This window comes from Rhinoderma darwinii, chromosome 10 (assembly GCF_050947455.1).
Source record: "Rhinoderma darwinii isolate aRhiDar2 chromosome 10, aRhiDar2.hap1, whole genome shotgun sequence".
Taxonomy (NCBI): domain Eukaryota; kingdom Metazoa; phylum Chordata; class Amphibia; order Anura; family Rhinodermatidae; genus Rhinoderma; species Rhinoderma darwinii.
This window is the reverse complement of record NC_134696.1, coordinates 4,251,897-4,276,810: the sequence shown is the minus strand read 5'-3', so window position 1 is coordinate 4,276,810 and position 24,914 is coordinate 4,251,897. Positions and strand designations below refer to the sequence as shown.

General features: G+C 40.8%; 1 protein-coding gene across 1 annotated transcript; it reads right to left on the bottom strand.

Moving 5' to 3' along the window:
- Nucleotides 1-965: 965 nt before the first annotated feature.
- LOC142661706 (uncharacterized) lies at nt 966-24,910 on the bottom strand. Its single transcript, XM_075839176.1, has 3 exons — nt 24,747-24,910; nt 4,694-4,786; nt 966-3,759 (listed from the first exon to the last, which is right to left on the bottom strand). The coding sequence occupies exons 1-3, from the start codon at nt 24,848-24,850 to the stop codon at nt 1,611-1,613; spliced, it is 2,346 nt and encodes a 781-aa protein (XP_075695291.1). The 5' UTR covers nt 24,851-24,910; the 3' UTR covers nt 966-1,610.
- Between the last annotated feature and the right edge of the window lie 4 nt (nt 24,911-24,914).

Here is a 24,914-nt window from a genome sequence, read left to right as displayed (position 1 = left end):
TTCAAACCGGACATGGTGCCTAAAATATATTCTAAAAAAAAGGAGGCCCCAAAATCCACTGGGTGCTCCATTGCTTCGGAGGCCGGTGCTTGAGTCCAGTAACACACTAGGGCCACATGTTGGTTATTTCTAAAAACTGCAGAATCTGGGCAATAAATATTGATTGCGTTTCTCTGGTAAAACTTTCTGTGTTACAGGAAAAAATTAATTACATATGAATTTCGGCAGTTTATAAAATGGGGTGATTTATGGGGTCTATCTAGTACATAAGACCATCAAAGCCACCTCAGAAATGAACTGGTCCTTGAAAAAATAGACTTTTGAAATTTTCTTGAAAATGTGAGAAATCGCTGCTAAAGTTCTAAGCCTTGTAACGTCCTAGAAAAATAAAAGGACGTTCAAAAAATGATGCCAACATAAAGTAGACATATGGGAACTGTGAACTAGTGACTATTTTGTGTGGTATTATTATCTGTTTTACAAGAAGATACATTTAAAATTTGGAAAAACATAAATTTTTGCAAATTTTCTTTCAATTTTGGTGTTTTTCACAAATAAGCAATGAATTTATTGACCACATTTTTCCACTAACATAAAGTACAATATGTCAGGAGAAAATCTCAGAATCGTTTGGATAGGTAAAAGCATTCCAGAGTTAACACCACATAAAATGACACGTCGGATTTGAAAAAAACGGGGCTGGTCCTGAAGGCCAAAATGAGCTTGGTCCTGAAAGGGTTAATAGAAAACAACCCAAAAAGTTTATGCCGGCAGCAATATCCTAGGCGCTAACCTGGCTGCTATAAATACATTGTATACGATCCTGTCCCATAAACTGCCTGTGATGCCTTTCTGTTTTAGTAACACGATGACAATGCGGGGCCCCCGAGAGCCACTGGTGGGGGATCCCGGTAATGAGGGTCACACCACAAACACACTATTGCATCAGTCAGCTAACACAGTGCAAGTCTCTGGACTGTTTATTTGCATAGGAAACAACAGATTGGAACAGAAATGCTGCTCCAGAACGAGAACCTACGGCCCAGAGCAGATCCTGCAATAGGTCCGGTGAGATTATGACACACGGCACTTACTGGAGCCGACAGCGATTCCGTTCAGTTCGACTGTAAATGAAACCAGATGAAAGGAAAAGATTTAACACGTTCTTAAAGGAGACTCGTCACCTGTGCAGGGACGATACGGCTATCCTGAGGCCTCTGTGAGGATAGACACCCCTGATGGCACCCTGAAACTTCAGTTTACATTGAAGAAATGAGAACACCATCACGAGGCAGAAAAAAAACCCTTTGCTGGAGAATCCTGTTCTGGTGTCCCTATGACTACCCTTCCTGTCACAAGTTCTGGCAATTCAGACCATCAGGTCATTGTGTTGTTCCAAATCAGTGTCCATATCACAACTAGCACTACGAAGGAAGCTAGATTATAAACATTGGAGTAGAATGGCAATTTGCAGCCACACTATGACAACCCTTAACGGATTTTGTGTGCAGTAAAGTGGCTTTTATAGAATATTCTTGATGGATCTCATTTAAACAAGTAGAGAGGACAGCGCAGCAGTCTCATTTACAGAGCCACGCTCATTCCTGTGTTTATTCCTGCTGCCCTTCATGCACAGATGTTTCCTGCAAATGTCCCCCCTGCATTGGAGTCACCAGCAAATGTCCCCCCTGCATTGAAATTACCGGCAAATGTCCCCCCTGCATTGAAGCAACCAGCAAATGTTCCTCCTGCATTGAAATTACCGGCAAATGTCTCTCCTGCATTGGAGTCACCAACAAATGTTCCTCCTCCATTGGGACCTCTGGCAAATGCCCCTCTTGACCTGATGGTTCTTGCAGAGCTACTTCCAGCATGGGGGCATCCAGTAAAGGTCCCTCACACGCAGATACCCCTGGTGCATGTTCTCCATGCACAGCTCCCCCTGCTGAGGGGCCCAGGGTCCCCTCGTTGGCTGCTTTCCAGTGCCGCAATGATACAGGGTGCGGAAGAGACAGAAACAGGCGGCAGAATTTGTAGGCCTTTGGGGAGGCGTAATACAGGTTCAAAGCGAACTCCTTCATGAGGCTGCAGTACTGGGTGACGCTGTGCCGCCCGTAGCCGTTTTTCATCTGCTGTGTGAACAGGAGCTGAGTGAGGCCGCTGCAGTGCTCCGCGATCACCTGCTCCGGATCTCTCTCCATCATGTTGTTCTTCCGTAAATCAACCAGCGTCTTCTTCAGGTTCTTGATCTTGACGCCTTGACGCAGGACCTGCTTCTGTAAGGCTTTGATCTTTCTCCTAAATTTAACGACTTTTGGGACGGCGACAGGGGCGGGAACGTCGTTCTCCTTGTCGGCGGACATAGCGGAGTAAGCGTGGTCAACAGGAATGTAATCGGACACGTTCGCACATGGAGGTCTGGGTGGAACTTTCACTACAATGGTCATGTCTGGGAAACGACTTTCAATCGGTTCTCCTCCTGCCCCCTTCTTCTTGCCCCGTGCCGCCACGTTTTGCCTATTAGCGGGTTGTTTAGTGGTCACCCTCTCGCCCTCCTGCTGATCACTCTGGGTTTGTGATTCCATATTTTCATCCCGAGTTTCTACCGCCTGCTGCTCACCCTGCCCTTCCACCTCCATCTTCTCACCCTGCCCTTCCACCTGTGTTTCCTCCCCACTCCGCGTCTCCACCATTGGCCTGCACAGCGTTTCCTCCTCGTTCTTCTCTCCCTGCGATGCAACCGCCTGCTTCCCAACCTGCCCTTCCACCGCCTGCTGCTCAACCTGCCCTTCCACCGCCTGCTGCCCAACCTGCCCTTCCACCGCCTGCTTTCCAACCTGCCCTTCCACCGCCTGCTGCTCAACCTGCCCTTCCACCGCCTGCTGCTCAACCTGCCCTTCCACCGCCTGCTGCTCAACCTGCCCTTCCACCGCCTGCTGCCCAACCTGCCCTTCAGCCTGCCCTTTCACCGCCTGCTGCCCAACCTGCCCTTCCACCGCCTGCTGCCCAACCTGCCCTTCCACCGCCTGCTGCTCAACCTGCCCTTCCACCGCCTGCTGCCCAACCTGCCCTTCCACCGCCTGCTGCCCAACCTGCCCTTCCACCGCCTGCTTCCCAATCTGCCCTTCCACCGCCTGCTTCCCAATCTGCCCTTCCACCGCCTGCTCCTCCTCCGCCTGCCCCTCCTCCGCCGGCTCCTCCTCCGCCGGCTCCTCCTCCGCCGGCTCCTCCTCCGCCGGCTCCTCCTCCACCGCCTGCTCCTCCACCGCCGACCCCTCCACTGCCTGCTTCTCACCCCGTTTTCCATCCCCACTCTTCACACCCTGTATTTCCGCTGCCAGAATCCGGCCCTGTTCTCCCTCCTCCATCTTATGTGTTTCCTCCTCTTCGCCATGTCTTTTCTCCGCTTGTGCGTCACTCTGTGTTTCTTTTTCCTCCCCCGCGCTGCCGCTCGCACCGGTCTCGCTGGGGGTCTCCTGGGCCGTATCCTCTGCCTTTATTTCCTCAGATTCTGCCGTTTTTCTCGTCGTCCTCCTGGTATATTTTCTCTTTTTAGTCTTTTTCTTTCGTTGGGCGGGGTAGAGGGGAGTGGGCACAGCGTCCATACGCAGGTAAGGACAAGCAGCACCTGGACGTATCATGTAATGTTTCTCTGTGAAGTGGTCGCTGCAGATTTTGCTGTGAATGGAGGGATTCCAGTCATCTCTCTGGGCGGCTTCGATCCACCTGGAGAGACGTTCTGGGTCTTTCATGGGGAACCTGCAGATTGAAAAACCACGGTTTTAACGTCATAATTCACAGTTTTGGGCGTACATTAGTGTTAAGGGGGGGGTCTTCATTGTACAATCCTTCTTATAAGGGTAACGAGGCAATAACAGAAAACCCTAGCGCCTCATTGGTTTCCGGGAGCAACAAAACATGTTACCCCCATTTAAATTAAAGAAAAAGAATGTCACCCACTTCGTATCCTGAAACTTTCTACACCATTTAAATTGTCCACCATCCTCATGATCTCTGTTTGCTGTCAGTGAATGGGAACATTCGTACTTCCATCCAGAGGCTGAAAAGCCATCACCATTGACTGCGTTGTAGGATACCAGGCGGCGGCCCAGACATCTGATGGCTACCACTAAAACAGCAGGCAGTGGATCCCCACCCATTAAACCCCCCTATTGAGCAGTGGTCTCCAACTGATTCAAAACTACAACACCCAGCATGCACTGGCACACAGTTTTGGAACAGCTGTGGAGCTTCAGGCTGGAAATCACCACAATAAGGGGACTTATCGCATGATAGACGAAGGGTCACATGATCAACCACGTGTCACGCTGCCACGGGTGTAAAGATTATCGATCCGAGTGACTTCACAATTATTAATCATTATGGCTACAGTAATAAATAACGTTCAGTCCCATCCAATGAAAATCGGTTTCCCACATGTCCCTTTATCGTTATGCGGATATAGACCTGCGGATAAAATGATCGGAACCGCAAAAAGCAACCAATAGGAACGATCATAGAGGATTATTTGTAACAAACCCTCTGCTGTGAGAAATTTAAGGTCAGGAAGGGATCAGCAGCCTCTGCATGTAAACAAGAATGTTGCTATTCACTGACAGCCAGTAGAGATCTTGAAAATGGTGAGGAATAAATCCTGCAATCCCGATTCTATAATACCCAGTGCCGCGATTACCTGAAGAAATGTTTTCCGCATCCCTTGTGCCTGCGATTCTTACAGCCGAACATGGCGCACACCGTCATCTTTCCACCGCTGCGTTTTTTGCCACTAAAACAAAGTAAATCAGATGAATGGTCCGCAGGGGCCGCCCCGGGTCCCCCCGACTTCCCCCAGACACCCACAATCTGTCTACATTATACACGAGCCCCGACACAAGGATCACCAGACAATGTCCCTCAATGGTCAGAAGCACGAACTTATTCCTGGGAAAGCTGGAAGACAACCATCATGGCGGCCATTATAGATCACATGGGGTTCACACCCCGCTTTCCCAGTATCCTGAATGGTAAATATGCCAATAAATGTAGTAGTGAGATCTCCTGCATCACTGTATTATTATAGTGTGATATGAGGTGCGGCTGTGTATTATTATAGTGTGATATGAGGTACGGCTGTGTATTATTATAGTGTGATATGAGGTGCGGCTGTGTATTATTATAGTGTGATATGAGGTACGGCTGTGTATTATTATAGTGTGATATGGGGTGCGGCTGTGTATTATTATAGTGTGATATGAGGTACGGCTTTGTATTATTATAGTGTGATATGAGGTGCGGCTGTGTATTATTATAGTGTGATATGAGGTGCGGCTGTGTATTATTATAGTGTGATATGGGGTACGGCTGTGTATTATTATAGTGTGATATGAGGTACGGCTGTGTATTATTATAGTGTGATATGAGGTACGGCTGTGTATTATTATAGTGTGATATGGGGTACGGCTGTGTATTATTATAGTGTGATATGGGGTACGGCTGTGTATTATTATAGTGTGATATGAGGTACAGCTGTGTATTATTATAGTGTGATATGAGGTACGGCTGTGTATTATTATAGTGTGATATGAGGTACGGCTGTGTATTATTATAGTGTGATATGGGGTACGGCTGTGTATTATTATAGTGTGATATGAGGTGCGGCTGTGTATTATTATAGTGTGATATGAGGTGCGGCTGTGTATTATTATAGTGTGATATGAGGTGCGGCTGTGTATTATTATAGTGTGATATGGGGTGCGGCTGTGTATTATTATAGTGTGATATGAGGTGCTGCTGTGTATTATTATAGTGTGATATGAGGTGCGGCTGTGTATTATTATAGTGTGATATGGGGTGCGGCTGTGTATTATTATAGTGTGATATGGGGTACGGCTGTGTATTATTATAGTGTGATATGGGGTACGGCTGTGTATTATTATAGTGTGATATGAGGTACAGCTGTGTATTATTATAGTGTGATATGAGGTACGGCTGTGTATTATTATAGTGTGATATGAGGTACGGCTGTGTATTATTATAGTGTGATATGGGGTACGGCTGTGTATTATTATAGTGTGATATGAGGTACGGCTGTGTATTATTATAGTGTGATATGGGGTGCGGCTGTGTATTATTATAGTGTGATATGAGGTGCGGCTGTGTATTATTATAGTGTGATATGAGGTGCGGCTGTGTATTATTATAGTGTGATATGAGGTGCGGCTGTGTATTATTATAGTGTGATATGAGGTGCGGCTGTGTATTATTATAGTGTGATATGAGGTACGGCTGTGTATTATTATAGTGTGATATGAGGTACGGCTGTGTATTATTATAGTGTGATATGGGGTACGGCTGTGTATTATTATAGTGTGATATGAGGTACGGCTGTGTATTATTATAGTGTGATATGAGGTACGGCTGTGTATTATTATAGTGTGATATGAGGTGCGGCTGTGTATTATTATAGTGTGATATGGGGTACGGCTGTGTATTATTATAGTGTGATATGGGGTACGGCTGTGTATTATTATAGTGTGATATGGGGTACGGCTGTGTATTATTATAGTGTGATATGGGGTACGGCTGTGTATTATTATAGTGTGATATGTGGTACGGCTGTGTATTATTATAGTGTGATATGGGGTACGGCTGTGTATTATTATAGTGTGATATGAGGTACGGCTGTGTATTATTATAGTGTGATATGAGGTACGGCTGTGTATTATTATAGTGTGATATGAGGTACGGCTGTGTATTATTATAGTGTGATATGAGGTGCGGCTGTGCATTATTATAGTGTGATATGGGGTACGGCTGTGTATTATTATAGTGTGATATGAGGTACGGCTGTGTATTATTATAGTGTGATATGGGGTACGGCTGTGTATTATAGTGTGATATGAGGTACGGCTGTGTATTATTATAGTGTGATATGAGGTGCGGCTGTGTATTATTATAGTGTGATATGAGGTACGGCTGTGTATTATTATAGTGTGATATGAGGTACGGCTGTGTATTATTATAGTGTGATATGAGGTACGGCTGGGTATTATTATAGTGTGATATGAGGTACGGCTGTGTATTATTATAGTGTGATATGAGGTACGGCTGTGTATTATTATAGTGTGATATGAGGTACGGCTGGGTATTATTATAGTGTGATATGAGGTACGGCTGTGTATTATTATAGTGTGATATGGGGTACGGCTGTGTATTATTATAGTGTGATATGAGGTGCGGCTGTGTATTATTATAGTGTGATATGAGGTACGGCTGTGTATTATTATAGTGTGATATGAGGTACGGCTGTGTATTATTATAGTGTGATATGAGGTACGGCTGTGTATTATTATAGTGTGATATGAGGTACGGCTGTGTATTATTATAGTGTGATATGAGGTGCGGCTGTGTATTATTATAGTGTGATATGAGGTACGGCTGTGTATTATTATAGTGTGATATGAGGTACGGCTGTGTATTATTATAGTGTGATATGAGGTACGGCTGTGTATTATTATAGTGTGATATGTGGTACGGCTGTGTATTATTATAGTGTGATATGAGGTACGGCTGTGTATTATTATAGTGTGATATGGGGTACGGCTGTGTATTATTATAGTGTGATATGAGGTGCGGCTGTGTATTATTATAGTGTGATATGGGGTACGGCTGTGTATTATTATAGTGTGATATGAGGTACGGCTGTGTATTATTATAGTGTGATATGAGGTACGGCTGTGTATTATTATAGTGTGATATGAGGTACGGCTGTGTATTATTATAGTGTGATATGGGGTACGGCTGTGTATTATTATAGTGTGATATGGGGTGCGGCTGTGTATTATTATAGTGTGATATGAGGTACGGCTGTGTATTATTATAGTGTGATATGAGGTACGGCTGTGTATTATTATAGTGTGATATGAGGTACGGCTGTGTATTATTATAGTGTGATATGGGGTACGGCTGTGTATTATTATAGTGTGATATGAGGTACGGCTGTGTATTATTATAGTGTGATATGTGGTACGGCTGTGTATTATTATAGTGTGATATGAGGTACGGCTGTGTATTATTATAGTGTGATATGAGGTACGGCTGTGTATTATTATAGTGTGATATGGGGTACGGCTGTGTATTATTATAGTGTGATATGAGGTACGGCTGTGTATTATTATAGTGTGATATGAGGTACGGCTGTGTATTATTATAGTGTGATATGTGGTACGGCTGTGTATTATTATAGTGTGATATGAGGTACGGCTGTGTATTATTATAGTGTGATATGAGGTACGGCTGTGTATTATTATAGTGTGATATGGGGTGCGGCTGTGTATTATTATAGTGTGATATGAGGTACGGCTGTGTATTATTATAGTGTGATATGAGGTACGGCTGTGTATTATTATAGTGTGATATGAGGTGCGGCTGTGTATTATTATAGTGTGATATGAGGTGCGGCTGTGTATTATTATAGTGTGATATGGGGTACGGCTGTGTATTATTATAGTGTGATATGAGGTGCGGCTGTGTATTATTATAGTGTGATATGGGGTACGGCTGTGTATTATTATAGTGTGATATGAGGTACGGCTGTGTATTATTATAGTGTGATATGAGGTACGGCTGTGTATTATTATAGTGTGATATGGGGTGCGGCTGTGTATTATTATAGTGTGATATGAGGTACGGCTGTGTATTATTATAGTGTGATATGAGGTGCGGCTGTGTATTATTATAGTGTGATATGGGGTACGGCTGTGTATTATTATAGTGTGATATGAGGTACGGCTGTGTATTATTATAGTGTGATATGAGGTACGGCTGTGTATTATTATAGTGTGATATGGGGTGCGGCTGTGTATTATTATAGTGTGATATGAGGTGCGGCTGTGTATTATTATAGTGTGATATGGGGTACGGCTGTGTATTATTATAGTGTGATATGAGGTACGGCTGTGTATTATTATAGTGTGATATGAGGTACGGCTGTGTATTATTATAGTGTGATATGAGGTACGGCTGTGTATTATTATAGTGTGATATGAGGTACGGCTGTGTATTATTATAGTGTGATATGGGGTGCGGCTGTGTATTATTATAGTGTGATATGGGGTGCGGCTGTGTATTATTATAGTGTGATATGAGGTACGGCTGTGTATTATTATAGTGTGATATGAGGTACGGCTGTGTATATTATAGTGTGATATGAGGTACGGCTGTGTATTATTATAGTGTGATATGGGGTACGGCTGTGTATTATTATAGTGTGATATGGGGTACGGCTGTGTATTATTATAGTGTGATATGGGGTACGGCTGTGTATTATTATAGTGTGATATGAGGTACGGCTGTGTATTATTATAGTGTGATATGAGGTGCGGCTGTGTATTATTATAGTGTGATATGGGGTGCGGCTGTGTATTATTATAGTGTGATATGGGGTACGGCTGTGTATTATTATAGTGTGATATGAGGTGCGGCTGTGTATTATTATAGTGTGATATGGGGTACGGCTGTGTATTATTATAGTGTGATATGAGGTACGGCTGTGTATTATTATAGTGTGATATGAGGTGCGGCTGTGTATTATTATAGTGTGATATGAGGTGCGGCTGTGTATTATTATAGTGTGATATGAGGTACGGCTGTGTATTATTATAGTGTGATATGAGGTGCGGCTGTGTATTATTATAGTGTGATATGAGGTGCGGCTGTGTATTATTATAGTCTGATATGGGGTACGGCTGTGTATTATTATAGTGTGATATGAGGTGCGGCTGTGTATTATTATAGTGTGATATGAGGTACGGCTGTGTATTATTATAGTGTGATATGAGGTACGGCTGTGTATTATTATAGTGTGATATGAGGTGCGGCTGTGTATTATTATAGTGTGATATGGGGTACGGCTGTGTATTATTATAGTGTGATATGGGGTACGGCTGTGTATTATTATAGTGTGATATGAGGTACGGCTGTGTATTATTATAGTGTGATATGGGGTGCGGCTGTGTATTATTATAGTGTGATATGAGGTACGGCTGTGTATTATTATAGTGTGATATGAGGTACGGCTGTGTATTATTATAGTGTGATATGGGGTACGGCTGTGTATTATTATAGTGTGATATGGGGTACGGCTGTGTATTATTATAGTGTGATATGAGGTGCGGCTGTGTATTATTATAGTGTGATATGAGGTACGGCTGTGTATTATTAAAGTGTGATATGAGGTACGGCTGTGTATTATTATAGTGTGATATGGGGTGCGGCTGTGTATTATTATAGTGTGATATGAGGTACGGCTGTGTATTATTATAGTGTGATATGAGGTGCGGCTGTGTATTATTATAGTGTGATATGAGGTGCGGCTGTGCATTATTATAGTGTGATATGAGGTACGGCTGTGTATTATTATAGTGTGATATGAGGTACGGCTGTGTATTATTATAGTGTGATATGAGGTACGGCTGTGTATTATTATAGTGTGATATGAGGTGCGGCTGTGTATTATTATAGTGTGATATGAGGTGCGGCTGTGTATTATTATAGTGTGATATGAGGTGCGGCTGTGTATTATTATAGTGTGATATGGGGTACGGCTGTGTATTATTATAGTGTGATATGAGGTACGGCTGTGTATTATTATAGTGTGATATGAGGTACGGCTGTGTATTATTATAGTGTGATATGAGGTGCGGCTGTGTATTATTATAGTGTGATATGAGGTACGGCTGTGTATTATTATAGTGTGATATGAGGTGCGGCTGTGCATTATTATAGTGTGATATGGGGTACGGCTGTGTATTATTATAGTGTGATATGAGGTACGGCTGTGTATTATTATAGTGTGATATGAGGTACGGCTGTGTATTATTATAGTGTGATATGAGGTACGGCTGTGTATTATTATAGTGTGATATGAGGTACGGCTGTGTATTATTATAGTGTGATATGAGGTGCGGCTGTGTATTATTATAGTGTGATATGAGGTGCGGCTGTGTATTATTATAGTGTGATATGGGGTGCGGCTGTGTATTATTATAGTGTGATATGGGGTACGGCTGTGTATTATTATAGTGTGATATGGGGTACGGCTGTGTATTATTATAGTGTGATATGGGGTACGGCTGTGTATTATTATAGTGTGATATGAGGTGCGGCTGTGTATTATTATAGTGTGATATGAGGTACGGCTGTGTATTATTATAGTGTGATATGAGGTGCGGCTGTGTATTATTATAGTGTGATATGGGGTACGGCTGTGTATTATTATAGTGTGATATGAGGTGCGGCTGTGTATTATTATAGTGTGATATGAGGTGCGGCTGTGTATTATTATAGTGTGATATGAGGTACGGCTGTGTATTATTATAGTGTGATATGAGGTACGGCTGTGTATTATTATAGTGTGATATGAGGTACGGCTGTGTATTATTATAGTGTGATATGAGGTGCGGCTGTGTATTATTATAGTGTGATATGAGGTACGGCTGTGTATTATTATAGTGTGATATGAGGTACGGCTGTGTATTATTATAGTGTGATATGAGATGCGGCTGTGTATTATTATAGTGTGATATGGGGTACGGCTGTGTATTATTATAGTGTGATATGAGGTATGGCTGTGTATTATTACAGTGTGATATGGGGTGCGGCTGTGTATTATTATAGTGTGATATGAGGTGCGGCTGTGTATTATTATAGTGTGATATGGGGTACGGCTGTGTATTATTATAGTGTGATATGGGGTACGGCTGTGTATTATTATAGTGTGATATGAGGTACGGCTGTGTATTATTATAGTGTGATATGGGGTGCGGCTGTGTATTATTATAGTGTGATATGAGGTACGGCTGTGTATTATTATAGTGTGATATGAGGTACGGCTGTGTATTATTATAGTGTGATATGGGGTACGGCTGTGTATTATTATAGTGTGATATGGGGTACGGCTGTGTATTATTATAGTGTGATATGAGGTGCGGCTGTGTATTATTATAGTGTGATATGAGGTACGGCTGTGTATTATTATAGTGTGATATGAGGTACGGCTGTGTATTATTATAGTGTGATATGGGGTGCGGCTGTGTATTATTATAGTGTGATATGAGGTACGGCTGTGTATTATTATAGTGTGATATGAGGTGCGGCTGTGTATTATTATAGTGTGATATGAGGTGCGGCTGTGTATTATTATAGTGTGATATGAGGTACGGCTGTGTATTATTATAGTGTGATATGAGGTACGGCTGTGTATTATTATAGTGTGATATGAGGTACGGCTGTGTATTATTATAGTGTGATATGAGGTGCGGCTGTGTATTATTATAGTGTGATATGAGGTGCGGCTGTGTATTATTATAGTGTGATATGAGGTGCGGCTGTGTATTATTATAGTGTGATATGGGGTACGGCTGTGTATTATTATAGTGTGATATGAGGTACGGCTGTGTATTATTATAGTGTGATATGAGGTACGGCTGTGTATTATTATAGTGTGATATGAGGTGCGGCTGTGTATTATTATAGTGTGATATGAGGTACGGCTGTGTATTATTATAGTGTGATATGAGGTGCGGCTGTGCATTATTATAGTGTGATATGGGGTACGGCTGTGTATTATTATAGTGTGATATGAGGTACGGCTGTGTATTATTATAGTGTGATATGAGGTACGGCTGTGTATTATTATAGTGTGATATGAGGTACGGCTGTGTATTATTATAGTGTGATATGAGGTACGGCTGTGTATTATTATAGTGTGATATGAGGTGCGGCTGTGTATTATTATAGTGTGATATGAGGTGCGGCTGTGTATTATTATAGTGTGATATGGGGTGCGGCTGTGTATTATTATAGTGTGATATGGGGTACGGCTGTGTATTATTATAGTGTGATATGGGGTACGGCTGTGTATTATTATAGTGTGATATGGGGTACGGCTGTGTATTATTATAGTGTGATATGAGGTGCGGCTGTGTATTATTATAGTGTGATATGAGGTACGGCTGTGTATTATTATAGTGTGATATGAGGTGCGGCTGTGTATTATTATAGTGTGATATGGGGTACGGCTGTGTATTATTATAGTGTGATATGAGGTGCGGCTGTGTATTATTATAGTGTGATATGAGGTGCGGCTGTGTATTATTATAGTGTGATATGAGGTACGGCTGTGTATTATTATAGTGTGATATGAGGTACGGCTGTGTATTATTATAGTGTGATATGAGGTACGGCTGTGTATTATTATAGTGTGATATGAGGTGCGGCTGTGTATTATTATAGTGTGATATGAGGTACGGCTGTGTATTATTATAGTGTGATATGAGGTACGGCTGTGTATTATTATAGTGTGATATGAGATGCGGCTGTGTATTATTATAGTGTGATATGGGGTACGGCTGTGTATTATTATAGTGTGATATGAGGTACGGCTGTGTATTATTACAGTGTGATATGGGGTGCGGCTGTGTATTATTATAGTGTGATATGAGGTACGGCTGTGTATTATTACAGTGTGATATGGGGTACGGCTGTGTATTATTACAGTGTGATATGGGGTGCGGCTGTGTATTATTACAGTGTGATATGAGGTACGGCTGTGTATTATTATAGTGTGATATGAGGTGCGGCTGTGTATTATTATAGTGTGATATGAGGTACGGCTGTGTATTATTATAGTGTGATATGAGGTACGGCTGTGTATTATTATAGTGTGATATGAGGTACGGCTGTGTATTATTATAGTGTGATATGAGGTGCGGCTGTGTATTATTATAGTGTGATATGAGGTACGGCTGTGTATTATTATAGTGTGATATGAGGTACGGCTGTGTATTATTATAGTGTGATATGGGGTGCGGCTGTGTATTATTATAGTGTGATATGGGGTACGGCTGTGTATTATTATAGTGTGATATGGGGTACGGCTGTGTATTATTATAGTGTGATATGAGGTGCGGCTGTGTATTATTATAGTGTGATATGAGGTACGGCTGTGTATTATTATAGTGTGATATGGGGTACGGCTGTGTATTATTATAGTGTGATATGGGGTACGGCTGTGTATTATTATAGTGTGATATGAGGTGCGGCTGTGTATTATTATAGTGTGATATGAGGTGCGGCTGTGTATTATTATAGTGTGATATGAGGTACGGCTGTGTATTATTATAGTGTGATATGAGGTGCGGCTGTGTATTATTATAGTGTGATATGAGGTGCGGCTGTGTATTATTATAGTGTGATATGAGGTGCGGCTGTGTATTATTATAGTGTGATATGAGGTGCGGCTGTGTATTATTATAGTGTGATATGAGGTACGGCTGTGTATTATTATAGTGTGATATGAGGTACGGCTGTGTATTATTATAGTGTGATATGAGGTGCGGCTGTGTATTATTATAGTGTGATATGAGGTACGGCTGTGTATTATTATAGTGTGATATGAGGTACGGCTGTGTATTATTATAGTGTGATATGAGGTACGGCTGTGTATTATTATAGTGTGATATGAGGTGCGGCTGTGTATTATTATAGTGTGATATGAGGTACGGCTGTGTATTATTATAGTGTGATATGAGGTGCGGCTGTGTATTATTATAGTGTGATATGGGGTACGGCTGTGTATTATTATAGTGTGATATGAGGTGCGGCTGTGTATTATTATAGTGTGATATGAGGTGCGGCTGTGTATTATTATAGTGTGATATGAGGTACGGCTGTGTATTATTATAGTGTGATATGAGGTACGGCTGTGTATTATTATAGTGTGATATGAGGTACGGCTGTGTATTATTATAGTGTGATATGAGGTGCGGCTGTGTATTATTATAGTGTGATATGAGGTACGGCTGTGTATTATTATAGTGTGATATGAGGTACGGCTGTGTATTATTATAGTGTGATATGAGATGCGGCTGTGTATTATTATAGTGTGATATGGGGTACGGCTGTGTATTATTATAGTGTGATATGAGGTACGGCTGTGTATTATTACAGTGTGATATGGGGTGCGGCTGTGTATTATTATAGTGTGATATGAGGTACGGCTGTGTATTATTATAGTGTGATATGGGGTACGGCTGTGTATTATTACAGTGTGATATGGGGTGCGGCTGTGTATTATTATAGTGTGATATGAGGTACGGCTGTGTATTATTATAGTGTGATATGAGGTGCGGCTGTGTATTATTATAGTGTGATATGAGGTACGGCTGTGTATTATTATAGTGTGATATGAGGTACGGCTGTGTATTATTATAGTGTGATATGAGGTACGGCTGTGTATTATTATAGTGTGATATGAGGTGCGGCTGTGTATTATTATAGTGTGATATGAGGTACGGCTGTGTATTATTATAGTGTGATATGAGGTACGGCTGTGTATTATTATAGTGTGATATGGGGTGCGGCTGTGTATTATTATAGTGTGATATGGGGTACGGCTGTGTATTATTATAGTGTGATATGGGGTACGGCTGTGTATTATTATAGTGTGATATGAGGTGCGGCTGTGTATTATTATAGTGTGATATGAGGTACGGCTGTGTATTATTATAGTGTGATATGGGGTACGGCTGTGTATTATTATAGTGTGATATGAGGTACGGCTGTGTATTATTATAGTGTGATATGGGGTACGGCTGTGTATTATTATAGTGTGATATGGGGTACGGCTGTGTATTATTATAGTGTGATATGGGGTACGGCTGTGTATTATTACAGTGTGATATGGGGTGCGGCTGTGTATTATTATAGTGTGATATGAGGTACGGCTGTGTATTATTATAGTGTGATATGAGGTGCGGCTGTGTATTATTATAGTGTGATATGAGGTACGGCTGTGTATTATTATAGTGTGATATGAGGTACGGCTGTGTATTATTATAGTGTGATATGAGGTACGGCTGTGTATTATTATAGTGTGATATGAGGTGCGGCTGTGTATTATTATAGTGTGATATGAGGTACGGCTGTGTATTATTATAGTGTGATATGAGGTACGGCTGTGTATTATTATAGTGTGATATGGGGTGCGGCTGTGTATTATTATAGTGTGATATGGGGTACGGCTGTGTATTATTATAGTGTGATATGGGGTACGGCTGTGTATTATTATAGTGTGATATGAGGTGCGGCTGTGTATTATTATAGTGTGATATGAGGTACGGCTGTGTATTATTATAGTGTGATATGGGGTACGGCTGTGTATTATTATAGTGTGATATGGGGTACGGCTGTGTATTATTATAGTGTGATATGAGGTGCGGCTGTGTATTATTATAGTGTGATATGAGGTGCGGCTGTGTATTATTATAGTGTGATATGAGGTACGGCTGTGTATTATTATAGTGTGATATGAGGTGCGGCTGTGTATTATTATAGTGTGATATGAGGTGCGGCTGTGTATTATTATAGTGTGATATGAGGTGCGGCTGTGTATTATTATAGTGTGATATGAGGTGCGGCTGTGTATTATTATAGTGTGATATGAGGTACGGCTGTGTATTATTATAGTGTGATATGAGGTACGGCTGTGTATTATTATAGTGTGATATGAGGTGCGGCTGTGTATTATTATAGTGTGATATGAGGTACGGCTGTGTATTATTATAGTGTGATATGAGGTACGGCTGTGTATTATTATAGTGTGATATGAGGTACGGCTGTGTATTATTATAGTGTGATATGAGGTACGGCTGTGTATTATTATAGTGTGATATGAGGTGCGGCTGTGTATTATTATAGTGTGATATGAGGTACGGCTGTGTATTATTATAGTGTGATATGAGGTGCGGCTGTGTATTATTATAGTGTGATATGAGGTGCGGCTGTGTATTATTATAGTGTGATATGAGGTGCGGCTGTGTATTATTATAGTGTGATATGAGGTACGGCTGTGTATTATTATAGTGTGATATGGGGTACGGCTGTGTATTATTATAGTGTGATATGAGGTGCGGCTGTGTATTATTATAGTGTGATATGTGGTACGGCTGTGTATTATTATAGTGTGATATGAGGTACGGCTGTGTATTATTATAGTGTGATATGAGGTGCGGCTGTGTATTATTATAGTGTGATATGTGGTACGGCTGTGTATTATTATAGTGTGATATGAGGTACGGCTGTGTATTATTATAGTGTGATATGAGGTACGGCTGTGTATTATTATAGTGTGATATGGGGTACGGCTGTGTATTATTATAGTGTGATATGGGGTACGGCTGTGTATTATTATAGTGTGATATGAGGTACGGCTGTGTATTATTATAGTGTGATATGGGGTACGGCTGTGTATTATTATAGTGTGATATGGGGTACGGCTGTGTATTATTATAGTGTGATATGGGGTACGGCTGTGTATTATTATAGTGTGATATGAGGTGCGGCTGTGTATTATTATAGTGTGATATGAGGTACGGCTGTGTATTATTATAGTGTGATATGAGGTACGGCTGTGTATTATTATAGTGTGATATGAGGTGCGGCTGTGTATTATTATAGTGTGATATGAGGTGCGGCTGTGTATTATTATAGTGTGATATGAGGTACGGCTGTGTATTATTATAGTGTGATATGGGGTACGGCTGTGTATTATTATAGTGTGATATGAGGTGCGGCTGTGTATTATTATAGTGTGATATGAGGTACGGCTTTGTATTATTATAGTGTGATATGAGGTACGGCTGTGTATTATTATAGTGTGATATGGGGTACGGCTGTGTATTATTATAGTGTGATATGAGGTGCGGCTGTGTATTATTATAGTGTGATATGAGGTGCGGCTGTGTATTATTATAGTGTGATATGAGGTACGGCTGTGTATTATTATAGTGTGATATGAGGTGCGGCTGTGTATTATTATAGTGTGATATGAGGTACGGCTGTGTATTATTATAGTGTGATATGAGGTGCGGCTGTGTATTATTATAGTGTGATATGGGGTACGGCTGTGTATTATTATAGTGTGATATGGGGTGCGGCTGTGTATTATTATAGTGTGATATGAGGTGCGGCTGTGTATTATTATAGTGTGATATGGGGTGCGGCTGTGTATTATTATAGTGTGATATGAGGTGCGGCTGTGTATTATTATAGTGTGATATGAGGTACGGCTGTGTATTATTATAGTGTGATATGGGGTACGGCTGTGTATTATTATAGTGTGATATGAGGTACGGCTGTGTATTATTATAGTGTGATATGAGGTGCGGCTGTGTATTATTATAGTGTGATATGAGGTGCGGCTGTGCATTATTATAGTGTGATATGGGGTACGGCTGTGTATTATTATAGTGTGATATGGGGTACGGCTGTGTATTATTATAGTGTGATATGAGGTGCGGCTGTGTATTATTATAGTGTGATATGAGGTGCGGCTGTGTATTATTATAGTGTGATATGAGGTGCGGCTGTGTATTATTATAGTGTGATATGGGGTACGGCTGTGTATTATTATAGTGTGATATGAGGTACAGCTGTGTATTATTATAGTGTGATATGAGGTACGGCTGTGTATTATTATAGTGTGATATGAGGTACGGCTGTGTATTATTATAGTGTGATATGGGGTACGGCTGTGTATTATTATAGTGTGATATGAGGTGCGGCTGTGTATTATTATAGTGTGATATGAGGTGCGGCTGTGTATTATTATAGTGTGATATGAGGTGCGGCTGTGTATTATTATAGTGTGATATGAGGTACGGCTGTGTATTATTATAGTGTGATATGAGGTGCGGCTGTGTATTATTATAGTGTGATATGAGGTACGGCTGTGTATTATTATAGTGTGATATGGGGTACGGCTGTGTATTATTATAGTGTGATATGAGGTACGGCTGTGTATTATTATAGTGTGATATGAGGTGCGGCTGTGTATTATTATAGTGTGATATGAGGTGCGGCTGTGTATTATTATAGTGTGATATGAGGTGCGGCTGTGTATTATTATAGTGTGATATGAGGTGCGGCTGTGTATTATTATAGTGTGATATGAGGTGCGGCTGTGTATTATTATAGTGTGATATGGGGTACGGCTGTGTATTATTATAGTGTGATATGGGGTGCGGCTGTGTATTATTATAGTGTGATATGAGGTGCGGCTGTGTATTATTATAGTGTGATATGGGGTGCGGCTGTGTATTATTATAGTGTGATATGAGGTGCGGCTGTGTATTATTATAGTGTGATATGAGGTACGGCTGTGTATTATTATAGTGTGATATGGGGTACGGCTGTGTATTATTATAGTGTGATATGAGGTACGGCTGTGTATTATTATAGTGTGATATGAGGTACGGCTGTGTATTATTATAGTGTGATATGAGGTACGGCTGTGTATTATTATAGTGTGATATGGGGTACGGCTGTGTATTATTATAGTGTGATATGAGGTACAGCTGTGTATTATTATAGTGTGATATGAGGTACGGCTGTGTATTATTATAGTGTGATATGAGGTACGGCTGTGTATTATTATAGTGTGATATGGGGTACGGCTGTGTATTATTATAGTGTGATATGAGGTGCGGCTGTGTATTATTATAGTGTGATATGAGGTGCGGCTGTGTATTATTATAGTGTGATATGAGGTGCGGCTGTGTATTATTATAGTGTGATATGAGGTACGGCTGTGTATTATTATAGTGTGATATGAGGTGCGGCTGTGTATTATTATAGTGTGATATGAGGTACGGCTGTGTATTATTATAGTGTGATATGGGGTACGGCTGTGTATTATTATAGTGTGATATGAGGTACAGCTGTGTATCATTATAGTGTGATATGAGGTGCGGCTGTGTATTATTATAGTGTGATATGAGGTACGGCTGTGTATTATTATAGTGTGATATGGGGTACGGCTGTGTATTATTATAGTGTGATATGAGGTGCGGCTGTGTATTATTATAGTGTGATATGGGGTACGGCTGTGTATTATTATAGTGTGATATGAGGTACGGCTGTGTATTATTATAGTGTGATATGAGGTACGGCTGTGTATTATTATAGTGTGATATGGGGTACGGCTGTGTATTATTATAGTGTGATATGAGGTGCGGCTGTGTATTATTATAGTGTGATATGAGGTACGGCTGTGTATTATTATAGTGTGATATGGGGTACGGCTGTGTATTATTATAGTGTGATATGAGGTACGGCTGTGTATTATTATAGTGTGATATGGGGTACGGCTGTGTATTATTATAGTGTGATATGAGGTACGGCTGTGTATTATTATAGTGTGATATGAGGTACGGCTGTGTATTATTATAGTGTGATATGAGGTACGGCTGTGTATTATTATAGTGTGATATGAGGTACGGCTGTGTATTATTATAGTGTGATATGGGGTACGGCTGTGTATTATTATAGTGTGATATGAGGTACGGCTGTGTATTATTATAGTGTGATATGAGGTGCGGCTGTGTATTATTATAGTGTGATATGAGGTACGGCTGTGTATTATAGTGTGATATGGGGTACGGCTGTGTATTATTATAGTGTGATATGAGGTACGGCTGTGTATTATTATAGTGTGATATGAGGTACGGCTGTGTATTATTATAGTGTGATATGAGGTACGGCTGTGTATTATTATAGTGTGATATGAGGTACGGCTGTGTATTATTATAGTGTGATATGAGGTGCGGCTGTGTATTATTATAGTGTGATATGAGGTACGGCTGTGTATTATTATAGTGTGATATGGGGTACGGCTGTGTATTATTATAGTGTGATATGGGGTACGGCTGTGTATTATTATAGTGTGATATGGGGTACGGCTGTGTATTATTATAGTGTGATATGAGGTACGGCTGTGTATTATTATAGTGTGATATGGGGTACGGCTGTGTATTATTATAGTGTGATATGGGGTACGGCTGTGTATTATTATAGTGTGATATGAGGTGCGGCTGTGTATTATTATAGTGTGATATGTGGTACGGCTGTGTATTATTATAGTGTGATATGAGGTGCGGCTGTGTATTATTATAGTGTGATATGAGGTGCGGCTGTGTATTATTATAGTGTGATATGGGGTACGGCTGTGTATTATTATAGTGTGATATGAGGTGCGGCTGTGTATTATTATAGTGTGATATGAGGTACGGCTGTGTATTATTATAGTGTGATATGGGGTGCGGCTGTGTATTATTATAGTGTGATATGAGGTACGGCTTTGTATTATTATAGTGTGATATGAGGTGCGGCTGTGTATTATTATAGTGTGATATGAGGTACGGCTGTGTATTATTATAGTGTGATATGAGGTGCGGCTGTGTATTATTATAGTGTGATATGAGGTGCGGCTGTGTATTATTATAGTGTGATATGAGGTGCGGCTGTGTATTATTATAGTGTGATATGAGGTACGGCTGTGTATTATTATAGTGTGATATGAGGTACGGCTGTGTATTATTATAGTGTGATATGAGGTGCGGCTGTGTATTATTATAGTGTGATATGGGGTACGGCTGTGTATTATTATAGTGTGATATGAGGAGCGGCTGTGTGTTATTATAGTGTGATATGAGGTGCGGCTGTGTATTATTATAGTGTGATATGAGGTGCGGCTGTGTATTATTACAGTGTGATATGAGGTGCGGCTGTGTATTATTATAGTGTGATATGAGGTGCGGCTGTGTATTATTATAGTGTGATATGAGGTGCGGCTGTGTATTATTATAGTGTGATATGTGGTACGGCTGTGTATTATTATAGTGTGATATGGGGTGCGGCTGTGTATTATTATAGTGTGATATGTGGTACGGCTGTGTATTATTATAGTGTGATATGAGGTGCGGCTGTGTATTATTATAGTGTGATATGAGGTGCGGCTGTGTATTATTATAGTGTGATATGGGGTACGGCTGTGTATTATTATAGTGTGATATGAGGTGCGGCTGTGTATTATTATAGTGTGATATGAGGTGCGGCTGTGTATTATTATAGTGTGATATGTGGTACGGCTGTGTATTATTATAGTGTGATATGAGGTGCGGCTGTGTATTATTATAGTGTGATATGAGGTGCGGCTGTGTATTATTATAGTGTGATATGGGGTACGGCTGTGTATTATTATAGTGTGATATGAGGTGCGGCTGTGTATTATTATAGTGTGATATGTGGTACGGCTGTGTATTATTATAGTGTGATATGAGGTGCGGCTGTGTATTATTATAGTGTGATATGAGGTGCGGCTGTGTATTATTATAGTGTGATATGGGGTACGGCTGTGTATTATTATAGTGTGATATGAGGTGCGGCTGTGTATTATTATAGTGTGATATGAGGTGCGGCTGTGTATTATTATAGTGTGATATGAGGTGCGGCTGTGTATTATTATAGTGTGATATGGGGTGCGGCTGTGTATTATTATAGTGTGATATGAGGTACGGCTTTGTATTATTATAGTGTGATATGAGGTGCGGCTGTGTATTATTATAGTGTGATATGAGGTACGGCTGTGTATTATTATAGTGTGATATGAGGTGCGGCTGTGTATTATTATAGTGTGATATGAGGTGCGGCTGTGTATTATTATAGTGTGATATGAGGTGCGGCTGTGTATTATTATAGTGTGATATGAGGTACGGCTGTGTATTATTATAGTGTGATATGAGGTACGGCTGTGTATTATTATAGTGTGATATGAGGTGCGGCTGTGTATTATTATAGTGTGATATGGGGTACGGCTGTGTATTATTATAGTGTGATATGAGGAGCGGCTGTGTGTTATTATAGTGTGATATGAGGTGCGGCTGTGTATTATTATAGTGTGATATGAGGTGCGGCTGTGTATTATTACAGTGTGATATGAGGTGCGGCTGTGTATTATTATAGTGTGATATGAGGTGCGGCTGTGTATTATTATAGTGTGATATGGGGTACGGCTGTGTATTATTATAGTGTGATATGAGGTACGGCTGTGTGTTATTATAGTGTGATATGAGGTGCGGCTGTGTATTATTATAGTGTGATATGAGGTGCGGCTGTGTATTATTATAGTGTGATATGGGGTACGGCTGTGTATTATTATAGTGTGATATGAGGAGCGGCTGTGTGTTATTATAGTGTGATATGAGGTGCGGCTGTGTATTATTATAGTGTGATATGAGGTGCGGCTGTGTATTATTATAGTGTGATATGAGGTACGGCTGTGTATTATTATAGTGTGATATGAGGTACGGCTGTGTATTATTATAGTGTGATATGAGGTGCGGCTGTGTATTATTATAGTGTGATATGGGGTACGGCTGTGTATTATTATAGTGTGATATGAGGAGCGGCTGTGTGTTATTATAGTGTGATATGAGGTGCGGCTGTGTATTATTATAGTGTGATATGAGGTACGGCTGTGTATTATTACAGTGTGATATGAGGTGCGGCTGTGTATTATTATAGTGTGATATGAGGTGCGGCTGTGTATTATTATAGTGTGATATGTGGTACGGCTGTGTATTATTATAGTGTGATATGGGGTACTGCTGTGTATTATTATAGTGTGATATGAGGTACGGCTGTGTATTATTATAGTGTGATATGAGGTGCGGCTGTGTATTATTATAGTGTGATATGAGGTGCGGCTGTGCATTATTATAGTGTGATATGAGGTACGGCTGTGTATTATTATAGTGTGATATGAGGTGCGGCTGTGTATTATTATAGTGTGATATGAGGTGCGGCTGTGTATTATTATAGTGTGATATGAGGTGCGGCTGTGTATTATTATAGTGTGATATGGGGTACGGCTGTGTATTATTATAGTGTGATATGAGGTGCGGCTGTGTATTATTATAGTGTGATATGAGGTACGGCTGTGTATTATTATAGTGTGATATGAGGTGCGGCTGTGTATTATTATAGTGTGATATGGGGTACGGCTGTGTATTATTATAGTGTGATATGAGGTGCGGCTGTGTATTATTATAGTGTGATATGAGGTGCGGCTGTGTATTATTATAGTGTGATATGAGGTACGGCTGTGTATTATTACAGTGTGATATGAGGTGCGGCTGTGTATTATTATAGTGTGATATGAGGTGCGGCTGTGTGTTATTATAGTGTGATATGAGGTGCGGCTGTGTATTATTATAGTGTGATATGAGGTACGGCTGTGTATTATTATAGTGTGATATGAGGTACGGCTGTGTATTATTATAGTGTGATATGAGGTACGGCTGTGTATTATTATAGTGTGATATGAGGTGCGGCTGTGTATTATTATAGTGTGATATGAGGTGCGGCTGTGTATTATTATAGTGTGATATGAGGTACGGCTGTGTATTATTATAGTGTGATATGGGGTACGGCTGTGTATTATTATAGTGTGATATGGGGTACGGCTGTGTATTATTATAGTGTGATATGAGGTACGGCTGTGTATTATTATAGTGTGATATGAGGTACGGCTGTGTATTATTATAGTGTGATATGAGGTGCGGCTGTGTATTATTATAGTGTGATATGAGGTGCGGCTGTGTATTATTATAGTGTGATATGAGGTACGGCTGTGTATTATTATAGTGTGATATGAGGTGCGGCTGTGTATTATTATAGTGTGATATGAGGTACGGCTGTGTATTATTATAGTGTGATATGAGGTACAGCTGTGTATCATTATAGTGTGATATGAGGTGCGGCTGTGTATTACGGGGTACGGCTGTGTACTGTGGTAGGGCTGCTGTCCCCGGGCATGCTATGTACAGTCTCCCCAGTCGCACACGTACCAGGAGCGGGCAGTTCTCAGGTTACTTCCCGGCGCTGTGTCTTCCACAATATGGCCGCCACCGCCTTCTTTGCGCTCTCTAGTGTTCGCCGTCTCCTTAGTCATGTGACCACACGTTATTCTCGCGAGATCTCATCTTGTCTCCACGAAAACCTCCTGAGCCCCGCCC

Excerpts from the sequence above, each read along its gene's own strand:
- LOC142661706 (XM_075839176.1), bottom strand. The coding sequence starts at position 24,850 with ATGACTAAGGAGACGGCGAACACTAGAGAGCGCAAAGAAGGCGGTGGC. Across the intron at positions 4,787-24,746 it reads CTGAGAACTGCCCGCTCCTG|TGGCAAAAAACGCAGCGGTG; the intron begins GTACGTGTGCGA and ends ACTTTGTTTTAG. Across the intron at positions 3,760-4,693 it reads TGCGGAAAACATTTCTTCAG|GTTCCCCATGAAAGACCCAG; the intron begins GTAATCGCGGCA and ends TTCAATCTGCAG.